General features: G+C 40.3%; 1 protein-coding gene and 1 long non-coding RNA gene across 3 annotated transcripts in view; both read right to left on the bottom strand.

Annotated features, from left to right (window-relative positions):
• The window catches only part of MON2 (MON2 homolog, regulator of endosome-to-Golgi trafficking), a 126,676-nt gene extending 125,584 nt beyond the window's left edge, over positions 1 to 1,092 (bottom strand). For both annotated transcript variants that reach the window (XM_059936395.1, XM_059936396.1), the window contains exon 1: positions 601 to 1,092. In XM_059936395.1, coding sequence (XP_059792378.1) covers positions 601 to 711 — 111 coding nt within the window. In that variant the 5' untranslated portion in view covers positions 712 to 1,092. The remainder of the gene's footprint in view (positions 1 to 600) is intronic.
• A 3,200-nt stretch (positions 1,093 to 4,292) lies between these two features.
• LOC132372589 (uncharacterized) lies at positions 4,293 to 27,501 on the bottom strand. Its single transcript, XR_009505206.1, has 3 exons — positions 27,280 to 27,501; positions 22,769 to 22,845; positions 4,293 to 4,421 (listed from the first exon to the last, which is right to left on the bottom strand). It is a non-coding gene; the product is annotated as an uncharacterized LOC132372589 (long non-coding RNA).
• Positions 27,502 to 27,791: the final 290 nt, after the last annotated feature.

Raw genomic sequence — 27,791 nt, 5'->3', positions numbered from 1 at the left:
TCAGGTGTATTCTATTTGAGTCTAAGCCCAAACTTCTCAGTACAGTATTGCTCATAACAAGGCTTAAATGGTTCCTGTGGCTCTTCACTGTTTGTCCTAAGTCAGGTGTCTCTAGATAATTGAATACTTCATGAGATTGATAAGAGTTAAGCTGCATGACCCATGACAAGAAGGAAAGCTACTTCCAATTGAGCGATGTATACTATAAAGGCAAAGGGGCACAGACTGTACAACAACTATGATTATTAATTTTTAGAAGCAACAAACATAAGTTTCTGAATCCTGCCGTGACCAATTTCGTGTTTGAAAACGGCCAGAAAAAGGGAGGGTACCATACACCTAGCTGAATTCGCTGAATCGGCTCACGCCGCGAACTTCGTTCCTAAATCTGGTGGACAGGACGGTAGAGAAAATGAAAGCGCCTCACACTCGCCAAAGCAAACTATAAAAACGCTTGTGAAAAACCCACCGGTTCGTACATCTGGAAAGGTGGAGGGCCAAAGGGGAATCAGACAGGGCTGGAGGATGCAAGTGAAGGACGGGGTCTAACAGGACCGGCTATGCTCACCGTGCCTTCTCCCGAAGTCGCCCGAAGCTTACCTCCTTGACAGGTGGGAATTTCTTCTTGCATTCCAGGGACAGGGCCCGCAAGTCGCTCTGCATATTCTCCAGCAGCTTCTTAACCGCCTCGGGGCTGTTGGTGCCAGACATGATCCACCAAGCTCCGTGTCAATTTCTGAGCGGCGAAAACGAACTCCGGCACTTGTCAGCTCCGTGGGCGACAGGCAGCTCCTTCCAGGCGCCTCCGGCCCTTGGGCTGTCCGCCTCTAGGGCTCCGCGGGGGCTCGGCCCGGCCTGGGCAGCGAGCCCGAGCGCCCCCGACAGCCTCCTCGCAACTCCCCCGGCTCTTATCCGAGGGGCCCCCGCAGTCGCCCCGCCCCGCTAGCCTCCGCCGGCTCTGGCAGAGGAGCCCACAAGGTGGGCAAGTCCCTCCCGCTGACGCAGGCCGGGCCACACCGGTTGTCACCAGCCAAGCTGGTGAGAAGCTTCAGCGCTGTCTCCCCAGACCTCCCAGACTCCCCGACGCCATTAGCCGAGTCGCCCACAATTCCGAGCGCGGCCGGGACACGTCAGCTGCACTTCCGGGCACCGCGGCCACCGCCTCCGCCGCGGCCAACCCGGGCGGCGAGCCTCAGGCAGGGCGTGGCCAGGGGCGTGGTCACGCTCCGGGCAGGCCCGGATCAGGCCCGGGGAGCTTCACGGGGCCCCAGCTCCCGGCCTCCGAGCCGGCTTAAGGCGCAGTTTGCCTCGAGATTTGCTTCCTTTTAGGTGACAGGTGTCTGAATAGAGCCCCTGGTACTCGTTGTTGTACCTCTTTGCGTATGTTTGTGTTAAATTGTATTTCGGTGTAAACAGTTTGCTTCCTTTCGGATTAATCTTCATTTGTCTTGTCCCTCTTCATTTCTGCCCCTTCGAATCTCGGGGCTAGTGGCCCCAAATCAACGCTTACCTTCTGTTAATTTTTTCCCCCCTGAGGACCTAAATTGCAATTCCTCCACAGAGTTGTACAAAGCATGCTGGTGCACTTACTGCGGAGCAGTCACTTATTTTCCTAATCTGTGAAATGGAACATTAAACTGCCCTCTATTCCAAACCCTCCGCTGGTTTTCCATTTTACCCAAAGTAAAAGCCAGAATTCCTCTTTTCACCTACCTGGCGCTCTGCGATCTGTCTCGCCTCCTTTACTGCGGGTCTGTCTCCTCGCTAAAATGAAAGTTTCAGAAGCGTTGGGCTTTTTTTGTTTTGTTTTGTTTTTTTCTGTTTTGTTCCCTGCTGTATCTCCAGTGTTTAGAACAGTGCTTGGCGCAAAGTATTTGTTGAATGAATGGATACCCTACTGAAAACAGCATTTTGATGCTCAAATAAGGAACCCATATAAAAGCCTTCATTAGGTCTGAAGTGCCAAATACATGGGAGGCAAAGATAAACAGAAACGTCATCTGTGCTTCTCCGAAGATCCAGGTCAGTATACTTTTGCCCAAGACATTTCGCAGCTAATGAGTAGGAAGCAAAGAAAGGTAGAGGGAAAGCCTGAACCAGGGTAAAGGTAGGAGATGAAGAAATGAACACCTTCAGACAACTGAGCTAATGACACCTTAACAGGACGGAAGACAGGGACCTATGAGATTTTCAGTGGGTGGCAGTGTTGATTGTAAAATAAGAAGGCCTTGCGCCACAAGTAATTTGTAAACTAATTTCTTTTTTTTTTTTTTTCCCTCTGAGACAAAGCAAAGCAAGGGTGAATAAAGGTGGCAGATGAGGTAAAAGTAGGGAGGTCCTAGAACAGTAACTTGGATCATTTGTGCCTATCACACAACTTCTGGGAAACTTGACAGCTGTATTAAAAGATGTGAATTTAGCAAAAAAATAAAAATAAAAGCTTCGGCAGAATTGTCACAAAAGCAGCCACAGACAATGTGCAAAGGAATGGGCACAGCTGTGTTCCAATAAAGCTTTATTTCCAAAAAAAAAAAGGAAAAAATACTTTGGCAGAATACAGGAATATGTGGCAGATGTTATTCTTGAGGTCCCAGGGAGCTTTTTAAAAATGAGCCTCTAATAACTGGCCTAGTAATCTATGACAAGGGTCCCCAACTCCCCAGGCCATGGACGGGTACTGGTCCACAGCCTGTTAGGAACCTGGCCACACGGCAGGAGGTGAGCGGCCAGCAAGCAAAGCTTCATCTGCCGCTCCCCATTGCTCCCCATCGCTCGCATTACCACCTGAACCATTCCCCCCGCACCATCCGTGGAAAAATTGTCTTCCACGAAACCAGTCCTTGGTGCCAAAAAGGTTGGGGACTGCTGCTCTAGGATCAAGATCCCATCTAGTGCCTTTTCCTATGTAGCCAATTTTTCTATTGAAATTTGTTTTTTTAATAAATTTATTTATTTAATTTATTTAGTTTTGGCTGCGTTGGGTCTTCGTTGCTGTGCATGGGCTTTCTCCAGTTGCGGTGAGCGGGGGCTACTCATGGTTGCAGTGCACAGGCTTCTCATTGCGGTGGCTTCTCTTGTCGCGGAGCACGGGCTCTAGGCGCGCGGACTTCAGTAGTTGTGGCACGTGGGCTCAGTAGTTGTGGCTTGTGGGCTCAGCAGTTGTGGCGCACGGGCTTAGTTGCTCCGCGGCATGTGGGATCTTCCCGGACCAGGGCTCGAACCCGTGTCCCCTGCATTGCAGGTGGATTCCTAACCACTGTGCCAGCAGGGAAGCCCTATTTGTTTTCATTATTAGTAACTTTGGCATGATTTACTCAAAATCAATCTTCCTAGAGTCTTTTACATCTCTATTATATATAGTTGAGGGAATGCAGTTGGAATTCATTACTTAAAAGCAACACAAAATGATTTGAAAAGCCAAAATTTTCTTAATGTGTAACAATTACCTATATCTAGTACTCTGTAAATTTCTTTAAAAAAAAACAAAAACAAATAGTTTTCCACTTACATATGCCCAGAGAGGCTGTATTGCCCTGGGAACTATGCATGACTTTATGCCAAAACCAAGCAAGTTAGCAAAGGTAAAAACAATTTTTGGTTTCACAAGTTAAGAAATCAGATAAACTCAGGAGTTAGCATTCTGAAAATAGAATCATTTCTCTTTTAGTACCAAAAACAAATTTTTCAAATATGTATTATTGTTTTCAGGTATATCAAGAAGTACTTTTAAAATTGTAGCACACCTGTAAATGTTGGTATGAGTGTAATGTGCCTACAAAATCTGTCTTCATTGAAAATTACACTAATAAATGCCTGATAAATCTAACCTTTTATTACCATAAGTAATGCTTTCAAATAGTAGCTAAGCCTCAGGCTCTCAAGTCAAAAAGCCCTCCATTTGAATCTCCGCCCTGTTAGTTACTACCTGGGTGACTCCAGCAAATTATTTAACCTCTCAAATTTTCAGTTTCCACTTCTTTATTTATTATTTTTTTTTAATTTTTAAATTTTATTTATTTTTTTATACAGCAGGTTCTTATTAGTCATCAGTTTTATACACATCAGTGTATACATGTCAATCCCAATCGCCCAGTTCATCACCCCACATCCCCACCCTGCCGCGGCTTTCCCCCCTTGGTGTCCATACGTTTGTTCTCTACATCTGTGTCTCAACTTCTGCCCTGCAAACCGGTTCATCTGTACCATTTTTCTAGGTTCCACATATATGCATTAATATACAATATTTGTTTTTCTCTTTCTGACTTACTTCACTCTGTATGACAGTCTCTAGATCCATCCACGTCTCAACAAATGACCCAATATCATTCCTTTTTATGGCTGAGTAATATTCCATTGTATATATGTACCACATCTTCTTTAACCATTTGTCTGTCGATGGGCATTTAGGTTGCTTCCATGACCTGGCGAATGTAAACAGTGCTGCAATGAACATTGGGGTGCATTCCACTTCTTTAAAAGAAGAAAATATAAGTGCCATCCTCATGAGGTAGTTCTAATATCTAAATGAGATATTGCAGGTAAAGCACAATACCTAGCACACATTAAGTATTGAGTAAATGTTTTAAATAGAAAAAGGTAACTTTTGAGGTCATTACTCATGCTAAGTCTTTTATTAACTTATAAATAGACTTAATTATCAGCAAGTTTTAACTTTCTAGTTGAAAATTAGGAAACCCATCTTTTTCTGAGCCTTTGTTATGAATCTTTTAGAAAGTTGATCTAACAATGAGCATGTATTCATGTGTAACAAGAAAACATCTGTCTCAGTTTAATGATGACATACAAATATTACTCAATCTACCTTTCTAGTTGTTCAATCCCTGAGATTTCGTCATCATTCATTTATTCTCCTCTTGGACTTTTCTCTCTTTCACCTACTCCTTAAATATTAGTGTTTCCCAGGATTCTGTTCCCTGCTCTCTTTTCTTAATTTATCCTCCCAAGTGATCTTATACACACCATGACTTCAATTCCTACCAATCCATTGATATCACCCTATATAACCTCCATTTTGACAAATACCAATAGAATGTCCAGATTAACAGAAATACCACAATAGGGACAACACTTGGATTTACATATCTAAGGAATACAGAAAGGAATAGAGTTGTAATATCAGCCAAGATATGAAAGTGCAAGCTTCTAGACCTTCCAAATACTCAGACCTTCTGGAATATATAACATCAGACCTGGAAACTTTACTTCCCCTTCTAGTCCTAGCCTTATATACGTAAAGCTAAACTGGTCCTATACATAGCCTTCTGAAGAGACTGCCTCACCTAGGCAAGGTAACTCATCAATCTCAGAGTTATACAATGTACAGTGTGATAGCTAAGGTGCAGTACAGAGGATATTCAGACATGAACACATCCTATATTCTCAGCTTCCCTAGGCTAACACAGCCTAGTTCAAGAGCATCCCTAAAGTTAGTGCTATGGAAATAAAACAAGAAATTTTTATTCAGATATCTCTGAAATTCATGGTACCAAGCCCTTATACACAAAATTATAACTCCAGAGCTCTTGTGTGAGATCCAGATATGAACATTCCACTGCCTACTGGACATCTTTACCTGGAAGTTTCACTGGCACCTGCCACTCCTCCCCAAAATGGAGCTGGTCCTCTTCATACGTCACCTTTCTCAGTGAAAGTCATCACCATCCATCTGGTTGCCCAGACGAGGAAACTAGGAATCAGACTTGATTCTTCCTACTCCCTCACTGACTACATCTAAGCTGAATCAAATTCTGTTCATTCATCCCCCTTCGTAATCCAATTCATTGATCACCCATCACCATCTCTCGCTGATTTAAAACAGATTCCAAAGTATAATCTCTACCTCTAGTCCACTTTCAACTTATTTCCACATTGGTCCCAGGGTCTTCTTTCTGAAATGAAAATGTGAATCCCTTTTATAATTATTGTTTTCAGATTGAAGTCCAAACTCCTTTTCATGGTGTACTAGTTAGATTATTTTTAGATACCTCAGGCAGTAGGGGTTCAAAGAATAGTGCATGAGAAAATAAGAGAGAAAGGAGTTTCAACCACAAAGCCAGGCCCCATGGGAATATAGGAAAAGCTTGGCTTCAAAGAGCCTAGAATGTAGTTTGAAAACTAGAAAATCCTTTGGTGTCCATACTGCTTGAATGATCTCAGCAGCAGATGCATTTTGCTTCCTTCTCCCTAGAATGCTCAAGTATTACCAAGACACAGCTACTATATGTTTCTACTAATATTTCTCCTGCCTCTTCCAACCAGTTACCTCACTCCAATTCAACACATCAGTGAGATTCTGTTTTCTTATGGCTTCTGCTTCCCCGTGTCTTTTGCTACCTCATGGTCTTTGCAGCTTTTCTTATTTCTCTGTCTATTTAGCTTCTGTCTCACTACCCTACCAACTACATATGTTCTCTTTATGTGTCACATTCATATTTCTAAAGAGAAAGAATCTAAGTAGTTCTGCAAATCACATATGTATGGTATATTCCTATTTTGCTGTGCTTTTTGCTGGACCACCTCATAGGTCACTAAAAAGAATACAGATTAACTCTTTTTGGAGCAGGGGACACACCTGGTTCAAACAGATGTGGTCTAGGGTGATGGATCTATGTGGTCAGGGCAAGGGTCTCACGTGGTGCAGAACATGGGCATCTGTGCTGAAGAAAATGTATCAGAGATCTGTTAGTTGAATGAATTAATAAGAAATTTTATTTGCAAATGTGTTTGTAAGTGCTTTCTTATTCACTTTTTATCAGTAATTATATTTTAATTATTATTTAAAATCTAAAGCATTTGGAGATTAAAACTATGCTAAACTCATAATTAATAGCTGTTATGAATTTAATTTTAGTTTTATTTTAGTCTCACTCTATTATTTTTCCTTTGTCATCATTAATTCTCTCTGAATTAATTTTCCTGAAATCAATTCATTTCCACGGTTTTCTTTTTCAAAGAATATTACTTAGTCCAGAAATAGTCTTTAATGCCTCTTGGCACATACTGTCTGTGTATTTCTTAAAGAATATTCTCAAAGAATCCCTTAAGCTTTAATTTTCAGAATTAAAAATTAGAACTTGCTGGCTGGTCTAAATTACATACTAACTGAAGAACACAGATGATTTCTTTACACAATAAGAAAATGATTATGAAAGACAAATTGTGAATAGAGAACCTATAACCTACTATTTCAAACATCATGTTTCTAAATGTTAAAAATAAGTTGTTTATATATTACTTATGTTTACTTTCCAAAATGATTTTTTAAACTTTTTATTTTCTGTCTTTATTGTAACCTCTTTACGAACATAAAAATGATTCTTACATATGGCCCATCAAAGTTTGGTCCCTGTTGTGTGGAATGGCAGTAACAATGAAGTAACAATGAAGGAGCAAGTTTTTTAACAAGATAGCCATCTTTACTGCAAAACTGCTCTTAGTTGGTCCTTCCCAAACTCATTGTATCAATCAGCTACCAGAGTGCAAATGGTGCAGAAATAGTTCTGCTTTGAGAAAGAAGAGGGAACAGTCACCTCTGATAGATGTCCTCCACTCCTAGCAGCTCACTGAATGTTTTAACCAGCCGAGGGAGGAGTGGCAGTATATAGATTTGCCGGGTTGTTTCTATATTACAGAGATTGAAATACTCCACTGCACCGTTTTCAGACTCCAGTGGATTAGACTCTTTCATCCTGTGATGATGAATTCTCTAGAGATATTTAACATTAACAAGAAATCATTTTAGAGATATTTCTTCTAATAGTTGTTATTTCTACAGCATCTGAAAGCCTTGTGCTTTATTCTTGCTTTCAATCTTGTTCCTGAGACCAAGACCACACTGTCTGGTTGCCCTCAACTGCTTTCAGTCAGTTCTCCCATTGCAGGTCTCACGCTGGAAACCCATATGATGGGGGCTTCAGGCCAGCTTATCCTTCATAGCCTTCATTCTGAGCTGCTCTCCTGGCCTTGTTTCTCAAACCTGACTCTGTCCTTTGACCCCAGCCTTCCTGGCTGTATTAAGCTGGGTTCCCTGGGAGCAGACCCTAAGGAGAGATTTGTGTGCAAGTAATTTATTAAGGACATGTTCCCAGAAGAAGCCAGTAGAGAGTAGGGGAAGCAGGGAAATGGAAGAGGTCAATCAGGCAAAGCCCCAAAGAGGGGAGGGGAACATTAGGGAACCCTCTAGGCAAGGGAGCTGTCTCACGTACATCGGCCACATCAGCCGTTGGCCAAAGGCTCTCCCAGGTCTTTTGGCTCTCCATGTGTAGGAGGCAAAGAAACCAGAAGCCCAAGGGCAGCTCAAGACGCAAAAGCACACTGAAAGGGGAGTAGAGAAAACAGGACAGGCTGCACAGAAATGATGAAAGCGACAGATCTGGCAGAACGCTTCACTACACTGTCTTACTGGGCCACTGTCAGTCATTCCGTCCTCTAGATCAAACCATCCCTGAGACCCTCTTACCCCAGCCTCCACCGTTGGAGCAGTGCTCTCCCACCAGGCATACGCCAGCCCAGTGGTTCTCAATTAGGGGTGACTTTTCCCCTGCTCCCGTCTCCCCATCCACCCTGCCCTGGGACATTGGGCAATGTCTGGAGACATTTTAGATTGTCACAACTTGAGGAGGGGATACTAATGGCATCTGGTGGGTAGAGGCCAGAGCTGATGCGAAACATTTTACAATGCCCAGGGCGGCCCCCCCTAACAAAGAGTTCTCCAGTCCAAAATGTCAGTGGTGCCAAGGTTGAGAAACCTTGCATCTAGCATCAGTTTCGGTAGTTAGATCACTGTTTTGTTCTCCAGTGTTTGAAAACCTGGCTTGTGACCCCGATTCTCTAGAATGATTCTCATGAATCCCCAGGCTCCTTCTCAAACTGAGAGTCAGTCCCTGAGCCCCAGCCTCATGTCATGTCCACCTGCCTGCATGTCAGAATATTGCCTGCTTCTAGGTCCCTGTATCTAGGAGCTTTGTCTGCACACATGGGTGAACAAGCAGTTCCTCTAACTGGAACTTCTTGAAGTCAGTTATCCTCCCTGAATATTAATATCATCTGTGTTTGTTTTTTGTTTTTTGTTTTTATAAATTTATTTATTTATTTATTTTTGGCTGTGTTGGGTCTTCGTTTCTGTGCGAGGGCTTTCTCCAGTTGCGGCGAGCGGGGGCCACTCTTCATTGCGGTGCGCAGGCCTCTCACTATCGCGGCCTCTCTTGTTGCGGAGCACAGGCTCCAGACGCGCAGGCTCAGTAGTTGTGGCTCACGGGCCTAGTTGCTCCGCGGCATGTGGGATCTTCCCAGACCAGGGCTCGAACCCGTGTCCCCTGCATTGGCAGGCAGATTCTCAACCACTGCGCCACCAGGGAAGCCCTATCATCTGTGTTTGTTAATCTGTTCTTGGATATCAAATGCCACCTCCCTGTCCAGACTTCTTCCTATGGCCTCAGTTTCATTTGTTCTCCTCTGGCCGATTCTTCCCACTTCTCACCCTACTTCTCTTTCATCGAATGGGCACACACAGTTTCACACTCCCATCCTTCCTGGTTAGCCCAACCTCACTGTAGTTAATACATCTGTGTCCAGCTGCTTGACTAGACACCTCAAAATGTGTTTTAGAGTTAGAAGATGTGTCCCATAGAGAACTAGCATTGGTTTAGCTCAATATTTCCTAACTGGGAAAATCAGGAGAGAGGCGTCCACGCAAAGCAGCATCCAGGCTAGGTTTGTCTTGTAAGTTCTCCTCTAAGTCTGAAGCGAGAACAGTTCCCACTTCTAGAGCAACTGTCTGGGAATCTCTATAATAAATGCATTTACTTTTAGACCGACTAATTTTTTTTGCTTAGTTTAATATCAAATTAAAAAAAAATCCCTCTTGAAATTTTTAAAGGACTCAGCAGCAATAAATTGGCTATGTGGTCTAACACACTGCATGATATACATATCCTGCCCCCAAAACAACAAAATAAATAAATAAATGAAAACAATGAAATTAATTTATGTTTTATGATGTGAATATAAACTGATGAGAGAATTAAATCTCTTGGGTCAGTAATAATAAAAAGTCTAACTTGTAAAAAATAAATAAATGTATTTACTATCTCATTTAATTTAACCTTTGCAAAAGAATTCGGTGAATTAAGAATTACTGTTTCTATTTTACAGACGAGGAAACTCAGACTCAAAAGAGATTCACTTACTAAAAGTCCTCTAAATAGAAAGTTGTGAGTCAGGATTCCCAGTCAGAGGTTTTTTTGTTTTGTTTTTTGTGGTTTTTTTGCCACACTCCACGGCATGTGGGATCTTAGTCCCCCAACCAGGGATTGAATCCACACCCCCTACATTAGAAGGGCAGAGTCTTAACCTCTGGACCACCAGGGAAGTCCCTCAACTCAGGTTTTTTGACTATAAAATTTGTGCTCCTACTTCATCTGTATTTCAGAAATAACATGTTGTCCTATGAAAATCTGGTAAAGCTTGAGGCGTCTCCCCCCTTAATCTATTTCCTGAACATTTTATTGATTATTCCTTTCAGATTGATTATTTGTTTAAAAAGAAAAAACTTTAGGTTTGTCATAACACTCAGTACATTTCCCTGTGGAGAATAACATACGTTCCATTTAATTATAAGCTTATTTTTCTGTCCAACCATCCCGTTTCCCGGTTGCCTACTCTTTGCCTGACTCTACCATTAGCCAGACCGACATCTAGAAGCCCCATCTTCAGTCATCAGTATTACATCAGGTACAGCACTGCATTTATTTCTCAGCAACTGATCTTTTCTTTTTTCTAACATGTTTCCATTTCAACAGTAAGTATACTCTGGTTCTTTTCAAAACACAAAGCAAGATCTTTTTAGAGTCATACAGGATTAGAGCTAGAAAGGACGTTAGGGATCATCTAACCCTCTTGTTTTACAGAGGCCACAGATGACCCAAGCTAGTCAGTGATGATTTAATAAATGTAAGATTTCTAGCACTGCGCTTGCAGCATGACCGGTACTCAAAAAGTATGCGCTCCATGTCCTCTTAATACAAAACCTAGGATAGTCAGCGAATGTATTTTCCTCACTACTTTTATGCACTGAATAGTATATATTTTCATTGTAAGGCATTTAGGGGCAACTAGCTTTATTTTTAAAAAATTCTTGGTGAGGCCAGACATCAGTCAAAATGGTAGAGTAGGTAGCCTGAAGGACCTGTCCTTTCATAGAAACACCAAAAAAAATGAACAAAAACTGCCAGAATCAACTTTGTCAGAACTCTGGAATGTGGTCAAAGATTTATAGCAACCAAGAGAACACTGAATCGAGAAAAAAGTGTCTATAGTGTTTTAACTTAGCCTTGCCCCACCCCCTCCCCACAGAGCAGCGGGTCTTCTGGCCGGCAGCTCATGCTCCTGGTGTGGATACCTGGTCCTGGAGGGAAGGAGAGGGGGCCTTGTTCCCAAGGAATTGTGTTTGTCTGCGATCATCTGTCTGGGGGTTCTCTGAAGGACTGACACAACACAACTGCCTTTTTTTCGCCTGACTCAGAGCTCTCTCAGGGCGAAAACGCAGCTAAAGGAAGGTAGTTTTTGAAAACATGGAAAGGCAAATGAACAAACTTAGGAATCTCTCTCTTGAACATATAACTATAGTCTAAATATCTATAATCTATTTATATACACATATATGCAAATATGTGTATATAAATTATATACATACTATATATACATATACATAACTATGTAAATGCAATTTACATATATATTTAGACTATATATTCATATATGTATGAATACGTATATTTAGACCATGGACTGCCAGATATCTTTACAGAATGGACGAACAAACCTAATTTGTCACCAGCAGCACATGAGGGTTCCTGTATCGCCACCTTCCCACTAACATTTCGCATTAATAGACTATTTACTTTTTGCTAATCTGATGGATAGAAAGTCTTATCTCACTGATTTAATTTGTATTTAGGTACTTACTAATGGCTTCGTATGTCTTTTCATGTGCATATCAGACACTTGGGGTTCCTTGTCTGAGAGTCTGCCCCTGTTTCCATTGGGTTTCCTTGTCAATGTTGACTTGGAGGCATTTCTCATATATTCTACATATCAATACCTCGTCGGTATTAGACAATACTAATGCTTTCTCCTAATTTTTTGGATGTTTATTAACTTTGTTCACAATGTCCTTCATCGAAAAGAAATCCTCAATTTTGATAAAGTCAAACTTTTTATCCAGGTCCTAGAGCAAGGGTCTTCATTATTTTTTCTCATCATTTCTTCATCTTCAGGATTGTGCTTTTGTAGTCCTGTTCAACCTCCAATTTTCTTCAAGTTGTTTAAGTTGAAGAGTCAGGAGCTTGCATTTTGTGGATTTAATTTTATCAGCCTATGCATGGATTTTGGAGAGAGGAGCATTCTACCAATTAATATGTTTCTGAACAGCCTAAGTTCTGCACAGAACCCATTAACAAACCGGTATCTAAAGCACATACCGTGTGGTCATCAGGGTTAGGCCTGAATAATCCTTCCAGATGTTTCCTAATAATATAATTAGATATGCCTATAATTAGAGACTCATTTGCCTCTTTAGTATCTATACCCTTGAATTGAATCTTTGACCAGTCTATTCTGTAGGGATGAAATCTGAGTTATTCTCCACTCTCCTTAGCCCTATGATTGACCTAGGTTATATTTTGATTTAATTATGAGTCTTTGGCTTTTTCAGACTATAAGTGGATCCTGGCATCTCCAGGACCCACAAGAAGTTTGGCTAATTGATAAAGGTCTGGAAGCCCTGGAGAATATGCCTCGAAAACTAATCTGAATTATGTAGAAATTTTCTGTTTTTTCATGGTTCAGGAAAGTCCTTTCTTATCTCATTTAAGGCAGATTGAGACCAATGCTTAAAAATGACTTGTTGGGAATTCCTTGGCGGTCCAGTGGTTAGGACTCTGTGCTTCCACTGCTGGGGCCCCAGGTTCCATCTCTGGTTGGGGAGCTAAGATCCTGCCATGCAGCGGGGCCAAAAAAAAAGACTTGTTGAGAAGTGACAATTGAAGTCCTTCAACTTTCCTTCCTTGGAGTCCAAGTACCAGAAAAGTAGGGCCAAAGTCTTGAGTAACTATAGGGTAGTGGGGAGACAGCAAAGTGGACCAGGTTTGGCAGGGGTGTGGGGTGGGTAGATACAAGGGAGGTCAGGACATGGTGGAGAGAGAGAAAAGAAGGAGTCTGAAGGAGCAGATGGATAAGGAGAGGAAAAGGAGGCAGGTATGAGTGTCTTTAAGGTTGGAATAGATGAAGGAGTAATGGGTGAGGAGGACAGGTGATCCTTGAGAGGTTAAATAGCTTCAGATAAAGTTGATTGAGATTGTTGAATGGCCCCACTAAAGTGAGACTGAGAAAGCCACTTTTCAGTTTCTTCATACCAAGAGGAACAACACCATTATCTAGAGGGGGTTTTTGATCCTTAGGATGCATGGGCCTCCCATAGATGAACCAGCCTGGGGAGATCCCAAGAACCCCAGAGAGAGGATATTGTAGCTCCAAACTATCCTTTGTAAAAATGTTGACATTTTTGGAGATCCTTAGACTGCATTAGTGCCATAGTGATGGAGCATATAGTCAGGAGGAGAGGAGCCTGGTGGAGTGAGAATTACTCACGTGTCTAGGCTAGTACTCAAATAAACAAAAAAAGACCTCATGAAAGATCTAGGAGTAATATTCGACTCAGCAGAAAAGAGCCTAGAAGAATTCCACTCAACAGAAAGAGTCAGGGATTGAATCCTCACTCAAAAAAAAAAAAAAACCTAAGAAGACTTCCATCCAGAAAAATTCTCACCCAGACAGAAAAGGGCCAGAAAGAGTTCCTCTCAATGGAAAGAGTCAAGGATTAAATCCCCACTCCAATAGTGCCAAGATGCTGCTATGGAAAATAATATAGTGGTTCTTCAAAAAATTGAAAATAGAACTACCATATAACCCAGCAATACCACTTCTGGGCATATATCCAAAAGAATAGAAAGCAGGGTCTCAAAGAGATATTTGTGCACCCATCACATTCATAGCAGCATTATTTATGATAGCCAAAACAGTAGAATAAACCCAAAATGTCCATTGACATTTGGGATAAATAAATGGATGAATGGATTCACAGATGAATGAACAAAAAAAAAATGTAGTTTATACATACAGTGAAATGTTATTAGCCTTAAAAAGGGGGAAAATCTGACACATGCAACAATATGGATGAACCTTGAGGACATAATGCTAAGTGAAATAAGCCAGCCATAAAACGACAAATGCTCTATGGTTCCACTTATATGAGGTATCTTGAGTAGTCAAACTCATAGAAACAGAAAGTATAATTGTGGTTGCAGGGACTAGTGGGAAGGGGAAATGGGGCGTTGTTTAAAGGGAATAGAATTTCAGTTTTTCAAGACAAAAAAGTTCTGAAGATTGGTTGCACAAAATGTGAATACACTTAACACTGCTGAACTATACACTTAAGATGGTTAAGATGGTAAATTTTACGTTATGCCTATTTTACTACAATTAAATTAAAAAAAATTTTTTTTTAAAGAGCCAAGATAACTTTTGTCCAGGAAGACTCTTTCTCAAACAGAAAAGAATTAGGAAGAGCCCCATTCAATAGAACCAAAGTAATTCCTTCCTGTGTTACAACAGACAAATGTCTGGATGACTGGATTAGGAGTTGTGACTTATCCCTGCGTGTTATTGGGCTGAACTGTGTCCCCTCAAAATTCATATGTTGAAGTCCTAACCCCTAGCACCACAGAATACCCCAACGATACAGATGACTCTTGAACAACACAGGTTTGCACCAAATGGGTCCACTTTCACGCGGATTTTTCTTTGATAGTACATACTCCAGTACTACACCATCCAAGCTTGGCTGACTCCATGGATGCAGAACTGTGGATACAGAGGAACCTCTAATACGGAGGACCAACTATAAATTATACGCGATTTTCAACTGCACAGAAGCTCGGCACCTGTATCGCCCAGTTTCTTCAAGGGTCAACTGCATTTGTAGACAGGACCTTTTAAGAGGTAATTAAGGTAAACTAAAGTCACATGGGTAGGACCTAATCCAATATGACTGGTATCCTTGTAGGAAGAGGAGGTCAAGACACTGACACAGAGAGACAACTATTTGAGGACACAGCAAGAGGACAACTGGGGCTACATAATTTTCCATTATCTTTGTGAATTTAAAGTTCACATTTAGTCTTTAATATATTTAGGGTCCACATTCAACTATCATATTTGGAAGGAACATGGTTTTATTTTTTTCTCTATTTGGTGATCTAGTTTTCCCCAAACCATCCATGAAAAAGTTTAGTTTGTCCTTTCCCTGTTTTGTGGTAATAACTCTCAAATATATATGGCTGTATCTCTGAACTCCCTATTCTGTTCCAGTGTTTATTTATCTGTTCTTGTACTTTACTGTTTTATTTCCATGGCTTTGTAGTATGTCTTACCACCTGCTCCTCTGCATTTGGCTCTTCTTTTACAACTAAAAAAGATAAACTTTGTTCTTTCAAATAACTTCAGACTGTTTGTTGAGTTTATAAATAAATAAATAAAGCTGGAATTTTTATTGAGATTGCACAGAATTTATGGATTAATTTGGGGAGAATAGATGTCTTTATAATAATGTTATCTCATTCAAAAGTAAAATATTTTCCCATTTATTTGAGTATTTTCCTATGTCTTTTAATAAAGGTTAAACTATTTTTTCATAGGTAATTTCTATATTATTTGATAAATTCTTAGATATTTATATATTTGCTTTTAAATTATGTTTTCCAGTTGATCATTACTCATATAGAGAAATGTTATTGATTTTTATCAATTCATCTTGTATCTGGTGCTTTTTCTCAATGCTCTCATTCGTGCCAATAGTTTGCTTGTTGATTCTGAGTTTTCTATATAGATGATCACATCATCTACAAATAGTGAGAACATTATCATTTTTTTCCTGATTCTTACATCTTTTTTTTCTTTTCCTATACAGCTTACTAGGTACTGCAGAACCATGTAAAATAGTACAAATGAATGTGAGCAAACTTGTGTTTTCCTGATCTTAAAGCAAATGCATCTAAATTTTTTCCACTAAGTAAAAAGTTTGCTCTATGTTTTTTGTATTAAACATTAATCAAGATGAGGGAGTTTCCTTCTATTTCATGTTTTTTAAGGATTTTAAAAAATTAGCATAAATGGTAATCATTATTAAAGTCTTCTGAGTTTATCATATGATATTCTCCTTTAGAATATTAGGGAGGAATTATATTGCCAGACTTTTCTGACATAGATTATGCTTACATTCTTAAGATAAACTTGATAATGAATTTTTTATGACACTATTGGGCTTAGTTTGCTAATATAGGCATTTCCTGCTTAATGTCATTAATCCATTTTTGAAGATGAGATGCTCTGAGTGAAGTCACTAGCCAGTGGAAGTTATAATACATTTCACATCAACCCCAAACCCCAAATAAATTTCTTAAAACGTAAGAAAACTCATAAAAAACCTATAAGTAACAAACACTACTGTAAGACTATAAAATGCTTAAAACATCACTTCCCAATCACCTTAAAACTAAGTGGAAGTTGGTACATAGGACTTTGGGGAGATCAGCTGAGGTACAGTCCTGGCCCTCCTGCCTTTCTTCCTGTTCCCTACCTGGAAAGCAGATACGATGGTTGAACTTTCAAGCAGCCACTTTGTGAGGTAAGGGTGGAAACACTAAGAATGGTAGAGAAGAAAGCCTGGCTCTTTTATGCCTTTGTAGAGCTGCTCTATTAGCCTTTGATTGCCTATTTCCCTAGATTTCCATTAAGTGGGAAATATATATCCTTATGTATCATAATAGGTGTGTCTGTTACTAGCAGCAACTGAACATCCTTCCTAACTGATCCAGGTACCTTATTATTCAGGCCTATGACCTCATTTCCTCAGAGGTATCAGTTACCTGCACTGATCTCATGTATTGCAGGATGGGCCAAAGCCCTGCCCTAGGTTTTATTCTTCCCGGTGAGTTTAAGCTGGGGGATGGGAAGGGAGGAAATAGGGATGAGCCCCCAGAGCAGAAGGTCTCCAGCTGTTGACCACTTCCTTTTTCTGCCACTTCTTCAGGTGACTCTTCAAAGACTTTTTTCGTATTAAAAGAAGCAGCACGGGAAGAGGATAGTTTTCTTACACTGTAATATACTAGTCCTGAGGATGAGAAAGGGAGAGGGGGATTCTGCAGCCTAATTTTGTAAAAGATGCCAAGCATGGCCACATTCCTTCAGCTCATTCTCAGCACCATCAGCGCTACGGCTGACAGCTGCTATAATGAAAATTTGGCTGGAGTATCCTTGGAAAAGAGCTTGTTTCATGTAATGTCACAGAAACAGCAAAATCTCTCAGCCTGCAAATATCTGATATGTAAGGTTTCAGACACCTACTTCATATCCTGAATCCTATTTGTACATCCCAGCAACTATTTTGCCAACTCTCTTTGAAGTCATCACTCAAATGTTACTTCCTCACTGAAGCTCTCACTGAGCGTCCAATTTAAAATTGTACATCTTCCAACTCCCCCATCTTTCTTCCCTGCCTTTATTTTTCCTTCGTAGCATCTAACATACGGTATGTATTTTATTTATGTATTCTGCTCATCATCTATCTCCTCCAACTGCATAGAGGTCCACAAGTGCAGTGGTGTTTGTTTTCTTCACTGCTGTATCACCAGTGCCTGGCACATAACATATGCTCAATAATTATTTATTGAATAGATGAATTCCAAGGTGTTAAACGGACATCTCCCCATCACAGGGGTTGCTGCATTCCTTTAAATCAAAAAACTAAATTGTATTATTCAGAAGCACCCCTCAATACCCCAAGCCACCCCTGAACTGCTCAGGCTCATAAGGAGTTCCCATGGTGGAGGATCTATTCCTTAGTTTGCATGATGTATGAGTCAGGAGACAAGCAAGAGATAGATGGCGCTCTTAAGAGGAGTATTTGAGGATTGCTTAATAAAGGGGCTATTTACAGAGGTTTGGGCAGGCTTAAAAGAATCCTTAAAAGGGAAGGTGAAACACCCTGGATTAAAATCCATTAGGAGCTCTTATCCACCCCCAAACCTGTCCCCTGCTTCCCCCTTGAAGAGACAAGGAGAAGGCCAGTCACTGGAACCTGATGAGAGTAGTGATTGTAGGAGTTGTGGCCTGTGTATAGACAGAGCTAGCCCGCAGTGAGCTTGCAGGCAGGGAGCTGAGGAATAACGCCTGGCCATTACCCTCTTTCCTCCTTCTGCCCTCCTGCCAGTGCCTCTCAAGCCCAACAGGAAGCCTGAGAGTATGGAATCTTATTGATGCAGTCTATTAAATTCAATTTCCAAGATTACTGAGAAGGGAGGAAACAGTGGAGAGTGGACTTAGAAGAGAAAAAGGAAAATATCCAGTACAAGTGGTAATAATATACTGGTCAATTATGCAATCTGTAACTCTTTTTTCTAGAAAACTCTTTTCTGCCATTGCCCAAGCCCCAAACTGATAAATTCCTGAAAGCCAACTGTATGTGACCCTGATTATTTTCATCAGGGTGTCTACTACCCATCAGCATCTCTACCTGGAACTCCTACACTTTAGCACACTCAGTACCTCTGTCTACAATCCATGGGATCCACCTGTTCTCGGCAGTAGTTGTAGGTAGCATGATGCCCCCCTTAATTAAGAACGTGTTTTAACCACAATCTACCCGTTTACTGACTGCACACGTACCTAATGTACTTTTCCCCTTCAGCCCCTATGTCAGCAGACACTGGTAGCCAATGACAGAATTAATAGTATTCTTTATTCTTTACTTAGGATAGTAAGGGCCTTTAACATCTCCTTCTTCTAACTGAACCAAAGCATCATCTTTCTAACATCGAACTTGACTGCTACAGTATAGTTGGAAAAGCTTATGGAAATTAGGCATTCCCCAGGACTAAGTAATCAATGTATTTCCCTCACCTACCTGCCCCTGCAGGTTGTCATTGTATCAGATGGTTCCAATTGCTACAGAGGGTGATCTCTCCATCTTAGGTTCTGTCTAGGTTTCTGGTCACGAACTAGGAGTATCCATATTAAGTAAGTCTCACTCTTGCCTGGATCATTCAAATACAGTTCCTTTGATCAGATCGCAAATTCAAACCCCTGTTCTGCCAAAGCATTAGATTAAAATAGGCAATTCTCCTCAGCTTTGCATCCCTGTGTCTTGTAGTCATTCCCCACAGATCAAAGTATGATAGAAACTTTGTTCACAAATCTCACACCGTAAGTAGGGCCATATTGGTATCCTGGTACCTCCCAACTACATGACCACCCTAGGATGTAACCAACGTTCCTAGAATTTCACAGGTGTATGTGGTAAACAGAAAAATGTTCCCCCAAAGATGTCCATAGCCTGACCCCTGGTAACTCCCTCCACAGCAAAAGGAATGTTGTAGATGTGATTGAGTTACTTAAGGATCTTCAGCTGGGAAGAGTATCCTGGACTATCCAGGTGGCCCCAATATAATCACAAGGGTTTTAAGAGAGATGTAGGAGGGTCAGAGTCACGGAAGGAGATGCGGCAACAGAAGTATAGGTATGTGACTGCCAGGGAGAGAGAAAAATTTGAAGATGTTGTGTTGCTGGCCCTACAGACGGAGAAAGGGACCATAAGCCAAGGAATGTAGATGAATTTTAGAAGCTGAAAAAGACAAGGAAACAAATTCTCCCCTAGAATCTCCAGAAGGAGCATAGCTCTGCTAAAATCTTGACTTCATCCCATAAGACTCATTTCTGACTTTGTATTTCCAGAATTTTAAAATCATAAATTTCTCTTATTTTAAGCAATTACATTTGTTGTAATTGTGTTACAGCAGCAATAGGAAATTAATACTGGTGCCACCCTATCTCTGGGTGATAAATAATGGAATGAAGTGGCTCCAGGACAGCAAAATGAATAACAGGTGAGTACAGGTCTTGTACTCACTCTTTCTCTCTTTTCACTAAACTTTGTACCAGCAAACCTCAAAGATATTGCAAGTTCGGTTCTAGACCACCACAGTAAAGCAAACATCGCAATAAAGTCAGTCATATGAACTTTTTCGTTTCCCAATGCATAAAAAAGTTATGTTTATGAAGAACCTAGTGGCAAGACGGGAATAAAGACACAGACCTACTAGAGAATGGACTTGAGGATATGGGGAGGGGGAGGGGTAAGATGTGACAGGGTGAGAGAGTGGCATGGACATATATACACTACCAAATGTAAAATAGATAGCTAGTGGGAAGCAGCCGCATAGCACAGGGAGATCAGCTCGGTGCTTTGTGACCACCTAGAGGGGTGGGATAGGGAGGGTGGGAGGGAGGGAGACGCAAGAGGGAAGAGATATGGGAACATATGTATATGTATAACTGATTCACTTTGTTATAAAGCAGAAACTAACACACCACTGTAAAGCAATTATACTCCAATAAAGATGTTAAAAAAAAAAAAGGTATGTTTACACTATACTGTAGTCTGTTAAGTGTGCGATAGCATTATGTCTAAAACAACAATGTACACATACCTTAATTGAAAAATGCTTTACTAACACAGCATTGTAAAGCAACTATACTCCAATAAAAAATTAATTTAAAAAATAAAAAAAGCTTTATTGCTAAAACATGCTAACCATCATCTGAGCCTTCAGCAAGTCATAGTATTTTTGCTGGTGGAGGGTCTTGCCTTGATGTTGATGGCTGCTGACTGATCATGGTGGCGGTTTCTGAAGGCTGGGGTGACTGGTAATTTCTTAAAATAAGACAACAATGAAGTCGGCCACATCAATTGACTCTTTTTTCACAAATGATTTATCAGTAGCATGCAATGCCGTTTGATAGCATTTTACCCAGAGTAGAACTTCTTTCAAAGTTGGAATCAATCCTCTCAAAACTTGCCACTGCTTTATCAACCACGTTTACGTAATATTCTAAATCCTTTGTTGTCATTTAAACAATTTTCGGGCTTCCCTGGTGGCGCAGTGGTTGAGAATCTGCCTGCCAATGCAGGGGACACGGGTTCGAGCCCTGGTTTGGGAAGATCCCACATGCCGCGGAGCAACTAGGCCCGTGAGCCACAACTACTGAGCCTGCGCGTCTGGAGCCTGTGCTCCGCAACAAGAGAGGCCGCGACAGTGAGAGGCCCGCGCATCGCGATGAAGAGTGGCCCCCGCTTGCCGCAACTGGAGAAAGCCCTCGTGCAGAAACGAAGACCCAACACAGACAAAAATAAATAAATAAAAATAAATAATTAAACAATTTTCATAGCATCTTCACCAGGAGTAGATTCTATTTCAAGAAACTACTTTTTTTTTTACTTATCCATAAGAAGCAACTCCTCCTCTACGAAAGTTTTATCAGAGATTAAAGCAATTCAGTCACATCTTCAGTCTCCACTTCTAATTGCATTTTTCTTGCTATTTCTACCATATCTGTAGTTACTTCCTCCACTAATATCTTGAACCCCTCAAAGTCATCCATGAGGGTTGGAATCAACTTCTTCCAAACTCCTGTTCATGTTGATATTTTTACTCCTTTCCATGAATTGTGAATGTTCTTAATGGCATCTAGAATGATGAATCCTTTTCAGAAGTTTTTCAATTGACTTTGCCCAGGTCCATCAGAGGAATCACTATCTATGGCAGCTATAGCCTTATGAAATGTATTTCTTAAAATAATAAGATTTGAAAGTTGAAATTGCTCCTTGATCCACAGGCTGCAGAATGGGTGTTGTATTATCAGGCATGGAAACAATATGAATCTCATTGTACATCTCCATCAGAGCTCCTGGGTGACCAGGTGCGGTCAATGAGCAGTACTATTTGAAAGGAATCTCTTTTTCTGAGTAGTAGTAGGTGTCAACAGTGGGCTTAAAATATTCAGTAAACCATGTTGTAAACAGATGTGCTATCATGCAGGCTTTGTTGTTTCACTTACAGAGCACAGGCGGACTAGATTTAGCATAATTCCTAAAGGCCCTAGGATTTTCAGAATGGTAAATGATCATTGACTTCAACTCGAAGTCACCAGCTGCTTTAGCCCCTAACAAGAGAGTCAGCCTGTCCTTTGAAGCTTTGAGGCTAGGCCTTGCCTTCTCCTCTTTAACAGTGAAAGTCCTAGATTGCATCTTCTTCCAATATAAGGCTGTTTTGTCTACACTGAAAATCCATTGTTTGGTGTAGCCACCAGCATTCATTACCTTAGCTAAATATTCTGGATAACTCGCTGCGGCTTCTACCTCAGCACTTGTGGCTTCACCTTGCACTTTTATGTTATGGAGATGGCTTCTTTCCTTTAACCTCAAAAACCAACCTCTGCTAGCTTCAAACTATTCTTCTGCAGCTTCCTTGCCTCTCTCAGCCTACATAGAATTGAAGAGAGTTAGGATATTGTTCTGGATTAGGCTTAAGGAAACGTTGTGGCCGGTTTGATATTCTGTCCAGACCACTACAACTTTCTCCATATCAGCAATTAGGGTGTTTTGCTTTCTTAGCAGTCCCGTGTTCACTGGAGTAACACTTTTAATTTCCTTCAAGAACTTTTCCTTTGCATTCACAACTTGGCTAATTGGCACAAGAGGCCTAGTTTTGACCCATCTCATCTTTCAGCATGCTTTCCTCACTAAGCTTAATCATTTCTAGCTTTTGATTTAAAGTGAGAGACGGGCAACTCTTACCTGAACACTTGGAGGCCATTGTGGGGTTATTAATTGGCCCAATTTCAATACTGTTGTGCTTCAGGGAATAGGGAGGCCTGAGGAGAGGGAGAGAGACGGGGGAATGGTTAATTGGTGGAGCAGTCAGAACACACACGACATTTACCGATTAAGCTCACTGTCTTAAACGGGTGCAGTTTCTGGTGCCCCAAAACAATTATAATAGTAACATCAGAAATCACTGATCATAGATCACCACAACAAATATAATGATAATGAAAAGGTCTGAAATATTTCAAGAATTACCAAAATGTGACACAGAAACACGAAGTGGGCAAATGCTATTGGAAAAATGTCGCCTATAGACTCGCTCAACGCAGCGTTGCCACAAAACTTTGTTTGTAAAAAAAAAAAAAAAAAAAAAAGGGCAATATCTGCCAAGCACAACAAAACATGGTATGCCTGTATTTGAAATAATTTTAGCTCTACAGAAAAATTGTAAATGTAATTTCAGAATACGCTCCCATGCCCTCCCATGCAGTGGTGCCAGGGGCCAAGAGCAAGAGGAGAGAATTGTCTAAAAAAGGGCATGGGGAAAATTTCTGGGGTGAGATGTTACGTTATGATTGTGGTGATGGTTACAGAACTGTATACATTTGTCAAAAGAAATTGAATTGAACGCCTAAAATTTGTTAATTTTATATGTAAATTATATTTCAATAAAATTAATTTTAAAATATTTAAAGGTGGTCAAAAAATACAAGATTTTATGTTTGTATTTAATTTAATTTTGGCCACACTGCACGGTTTGTAAGACCTCAGTTTGCAGACCAGGGTTTGAACCTGGGCCCCAGCAGTGAAAGAGCCGAGTCCTAACCACTAGACCATTAGGGAATTCCCTGTATTTACTTAATTAATTCCTGCTAAGTATATTGTTTTCATAATTATGATATTATTTAGTTTTTATGCTCACCTTTTTAAGTAAAAAGAAACTGTATAGTGAAAAATAATTTATGAGAAAAATAGAAAATCAAGTTGAGAAATCTCTCAGGAAGTGGAACAAAAAGGACAACATAGTACAAAAAAAGATGCATATTTATCACATGGATGAAACTTGAGGGCATTATGCTAAATGAAATAAGCCAGTCACAAACAGACAAATACTGTGTGATTCCACTTATGACATATCTAAGCTAGTCAAATTTACAGAAATAGAAGATCCGAATAGTGGTTGCCAGAGGCTGGAGGGAGGGGGAAATGCAGGGTTGTTGTTTAATTGGCATAGGCTTTCAGCTCTGCGAGATGAACAACTTCTGGAGAGCTGTTTTACAACACTGTGAATATATTTAATATTACTTAACTGTATACTTTACAATGGTTAAGGTGGTATGTTTTATCTAATGTTTATTTTTATATAACAGTTAAAAATAATTTTTTAAAATCAAGAAAACAGAAATATCCTTTACTCCAAAAATTCCGTTTGTAAAACTTTATCCCACAGACATGCTAACAAGATCCCAGAGGCATATGTGTAAATGTATATAAATGTTTATATACACATTTGTGCATAAGTATATATAAATCAACAAGGAAACAACCTAAATGTCCATCAAGAGAAGAATGGCTAATTAAACAATGACATAGACAGCAAAATATCAAACTGTGGTGAAAATGAATTAATTACAGTCATACAGACAAACATGGGTAAACCAGACATATAATATTGAGTAGAGGGACTTCCCTGGAGGTGCAGTGGTTAAGAATCCACCTGCCAATTCAGGGGACACGGGTTCAAGCCCGGGTCCGGGAAGATCCCACATGCCGTGGAGCAACTAAGCCCCTGAGCCACAACTACTGAGCCCATGTACCACAACTACTGAAGCCCGTGCGCCTAGAGCCCGTGCTCTGCAACAACAGAAGCCACTGCAATGAGAAGCCCGCACACTGCAACGAAGAGCAGCTCCTGCTCACCACAACTAAAGCCCGCGTGCAGCAACGAAGACCCAACGCAGCAAAAAATAAATTAATTAAATAAATAAATTAATTTTAAAAATGTGTAAAAAAAACATTGAGTAGATAAAGCAAGACATAGATGTAGATGTAGAGGAGGATACCATTTTCATAAAACTCAGAAGCCACAAAGCTAAACAATATATGGTATGAGAATATATACACTCAATTCAATTTTGATTCAACAAATGTGTTTTGAGTACCTACTATATTCCAAGCAGAGTTCTAGACACCAAAGATAGAGGCAGCAGTAAACACAAAAGACAAAAAAGCCTGCCCTCATGGTGCTTACTTTCAAGTGATGGAACAGACAACAAACAAGATAAGTAAATTAAACATGTTACACAGTAGAAAGTGAATCTTAAAGGAAGGGGCTAGGAAGTGGTAGGGAGATTAATTAGATAGGGTGGCCAGGGAAGGCCTCTCTGAGAAGATATATTTGAGGGAAGACTTGAACGAAGCGAGGAGTTAGCTGTGCAGAGATCTGGGGAGAGAGCCTTCCAGACAGGAGACACAGCAAATACAAAAGCCCCAAGGTCTGAGTGTGTTCAGAGAAGCAAGGTTGAGAGGGAGGGGTGGGACCAACCATGTGATCTTGTAGGGTTTTTCTCTGAGATAGAGAGCCATTGTGCAAAGACCTGACTTTGTGCACCATCTGACTTAGGTTTAGACGGAATTACTCGGGCCGCTGTATTGAAAGTGGACGGGAAGGGGTCATGGATGGAAAGAGGGAACCAAGTTAGGGGGCTTCATTGGTAATGCAGGTGAGAGATGGTGGCTTGGAATAGAATGTTGCTGTGGTGGTGAATTCTGGATATGTTTTTAAAGGCAGAGCCAGCAGGATTTGCTGACAGATTGGATGTGAGGGGTAAGACTAATAAGAGTTCAAGAGTGACTCCAATACTTTTGGCTTCAGGAACTGAGTGATGTATATGTGGTAAGACAAATAACAACAAAAAAGGGCGAGATGACAGCAACAAACTTGAGTACAGTATTTTTCTCTGGAGGTTAGTAGGGGTTAAGACTAGGGAGGAGCCCACATGCAGCTTCAGATATTGATAGTGGTTGAGTTCTGAGATTGGATAAAGGGTTCCATGGTGTTTATTTTCTTCTTCTTCTTTAAACTTACATAGTCATCACACAAATATTCTTTTATAAGTATCTAACACTACATACTTTTTTTCTAAAAATAACAATAAAATCCCAACAGTAGATAAAAGTGAAAATATAAAAACTAATCACATGTAGGACTATTTCCTAAAATAATTAGCAATGTGCACAAAGGTTTATATACAAGGAGATTCCCTCTTCCTCATTAGAAATAAGAGTAATACATTGGGGGAAATACAGGAATGGTTAAACTATGACACAATAGAATATTATGCAGCCATTAAAAACCGTATTTTCAAAGCTATTTACATGGGCACTGCTCCCCTATTTTAAGCAATAAAGCTATGTGGTAGGATGATACTTATTGTATTATATATACATAAAGAAAAGAGACTGGCTATTTGAATGTAATTATAGAACTACATATAGATCTAGCATATTAGTTTGAATGAAGTGTGGCTTTGAGTTACAAAAATACACAAAAAAAGTGGCTTTAACAAGATTGAGGTTTACTTTGCCTTCATGTAAACAGAATTCCAGCTTGGGATGGTTGTTCCAGGGTAATCAGAGACACAGGCTCCTTGCATGTGATTGTTCTGCAACATTCAGCACGGGGCTTCTTGCAGTCTAAGCTGGCTACTCCAGCTCTAATCATTATGTTTGCATTCTAACTACGGGGAAGGAAGAGAAGGAGATGGAAGGGTATGTCCCCGCTTCACGAAAATCTGCTAGAACTTTTCATCATTGCACTTGTAGCCCATTGGCTAGAACTTAATTTGTATGGCCACACCAGCCTGCAAGCTGAGGTCATATGCTGAGCTAAAAGCTTGGGATCTTACTATATAGAAAGAAAAGGAGAACAAATCCTGGGAGACAACTCTTAGTCTCTGTCACATCCAGTGTGATTCCACTTTTCTTAAAGACAGAGACAGCCAGACCAGAAAGTTGTATAGCAAAATATGAGTGCTGGTTATCACTGGTTGGTAGGATGTTGGACAATTTTTGCTTTCAATCTTGTATTTTTCAATTTTTTTTTATACAACATGTACTATTGTTAAATATTAAAAATAAAATACTTAGAATTAAGAAGAAACTATATAACAAAAACAAGGAAATTGAAGAGTATTCTTCTCTGTCCCAAATCAGTTTGTTTTAAGGAATGTTTAGAAAGCACCAATAAAGACTATAGAAAGCACCTTGAGTGCTAGAGGATAATTTCTATGTTGAATAGAAACTCAAAATGTATCTTTTGTAAAACAAGTATCAAATGAAGGGATAAAAGGTAAGTTCCTTGGAAACATTCAAGAACCCCAACTTTTTAACACAGTTGAGGTGGGTCTGACTTTTGGGAAGGCCCCTGTTGTGACAGCTGTGAGTGCAGAAAGCCAAGAGATCAGAAAGCAAGGTCATACCCTTGGCTTAGCCTTTCAATGTCAACTGCACATGTCTTCCTAATGTCCACAGTCCCTGAAGAGTGTGGTTCCCTGGGCAGTCCAATATAGCCTTCATCCTGGTCTTTGCAAACTTCTCCAGTAAAAACTCAGGGAATTTAAATGAGAAGCCCAAGATTGCTGGTGAGGCCTGATGTCTTCAGAGTGTAAGTTTTCCCATCCATCCCTGTCTCCAGTTGAAATTATCTGCTGAATATAAAAAGGCAGAAAATTTTGTTATTTGGAGGTCTAAGGAGAGGCTAAATCCTTGTGTGAGAACAAAATCAACATTCATGATCAGTAGAAACTTATTCCAATTTGCCAAATTGGAATTGTTTTAACATGACAATACCAATAGTCATTTTTGCTATGTAACAATTATACAGCTTAAAAATTGAAAGAATTCCACAGAACAAATTAAAAGAACTTTTTTTTTTTAAAACTAACTTATGGTTACCAGGGGGTAAGGGGAGGAGGGATAAACTGGGATATTT

Source organism: Balaenoptera ricei, chromosome 10 (genome assembly GCF_028023285.1).
Source record: "Balaenoptera ricei isolate mBalRic1 chromosome 10, mBalRic1.hap2, whole genome shotgun sequence".
Taxonomy (NCBI): domain Eukaryota; kingdom Metazoa; phylum Chordata; class Mammalia; order Artiodactyla; family Balaenopteridae; genus Balaenoptera; species Balaenoptera ricei.
The sequence above is the reverse complement of the archived record's forward strand: the minus strand, read 5'-3'. Positions and strand labels throughout refer to the sequence as shown.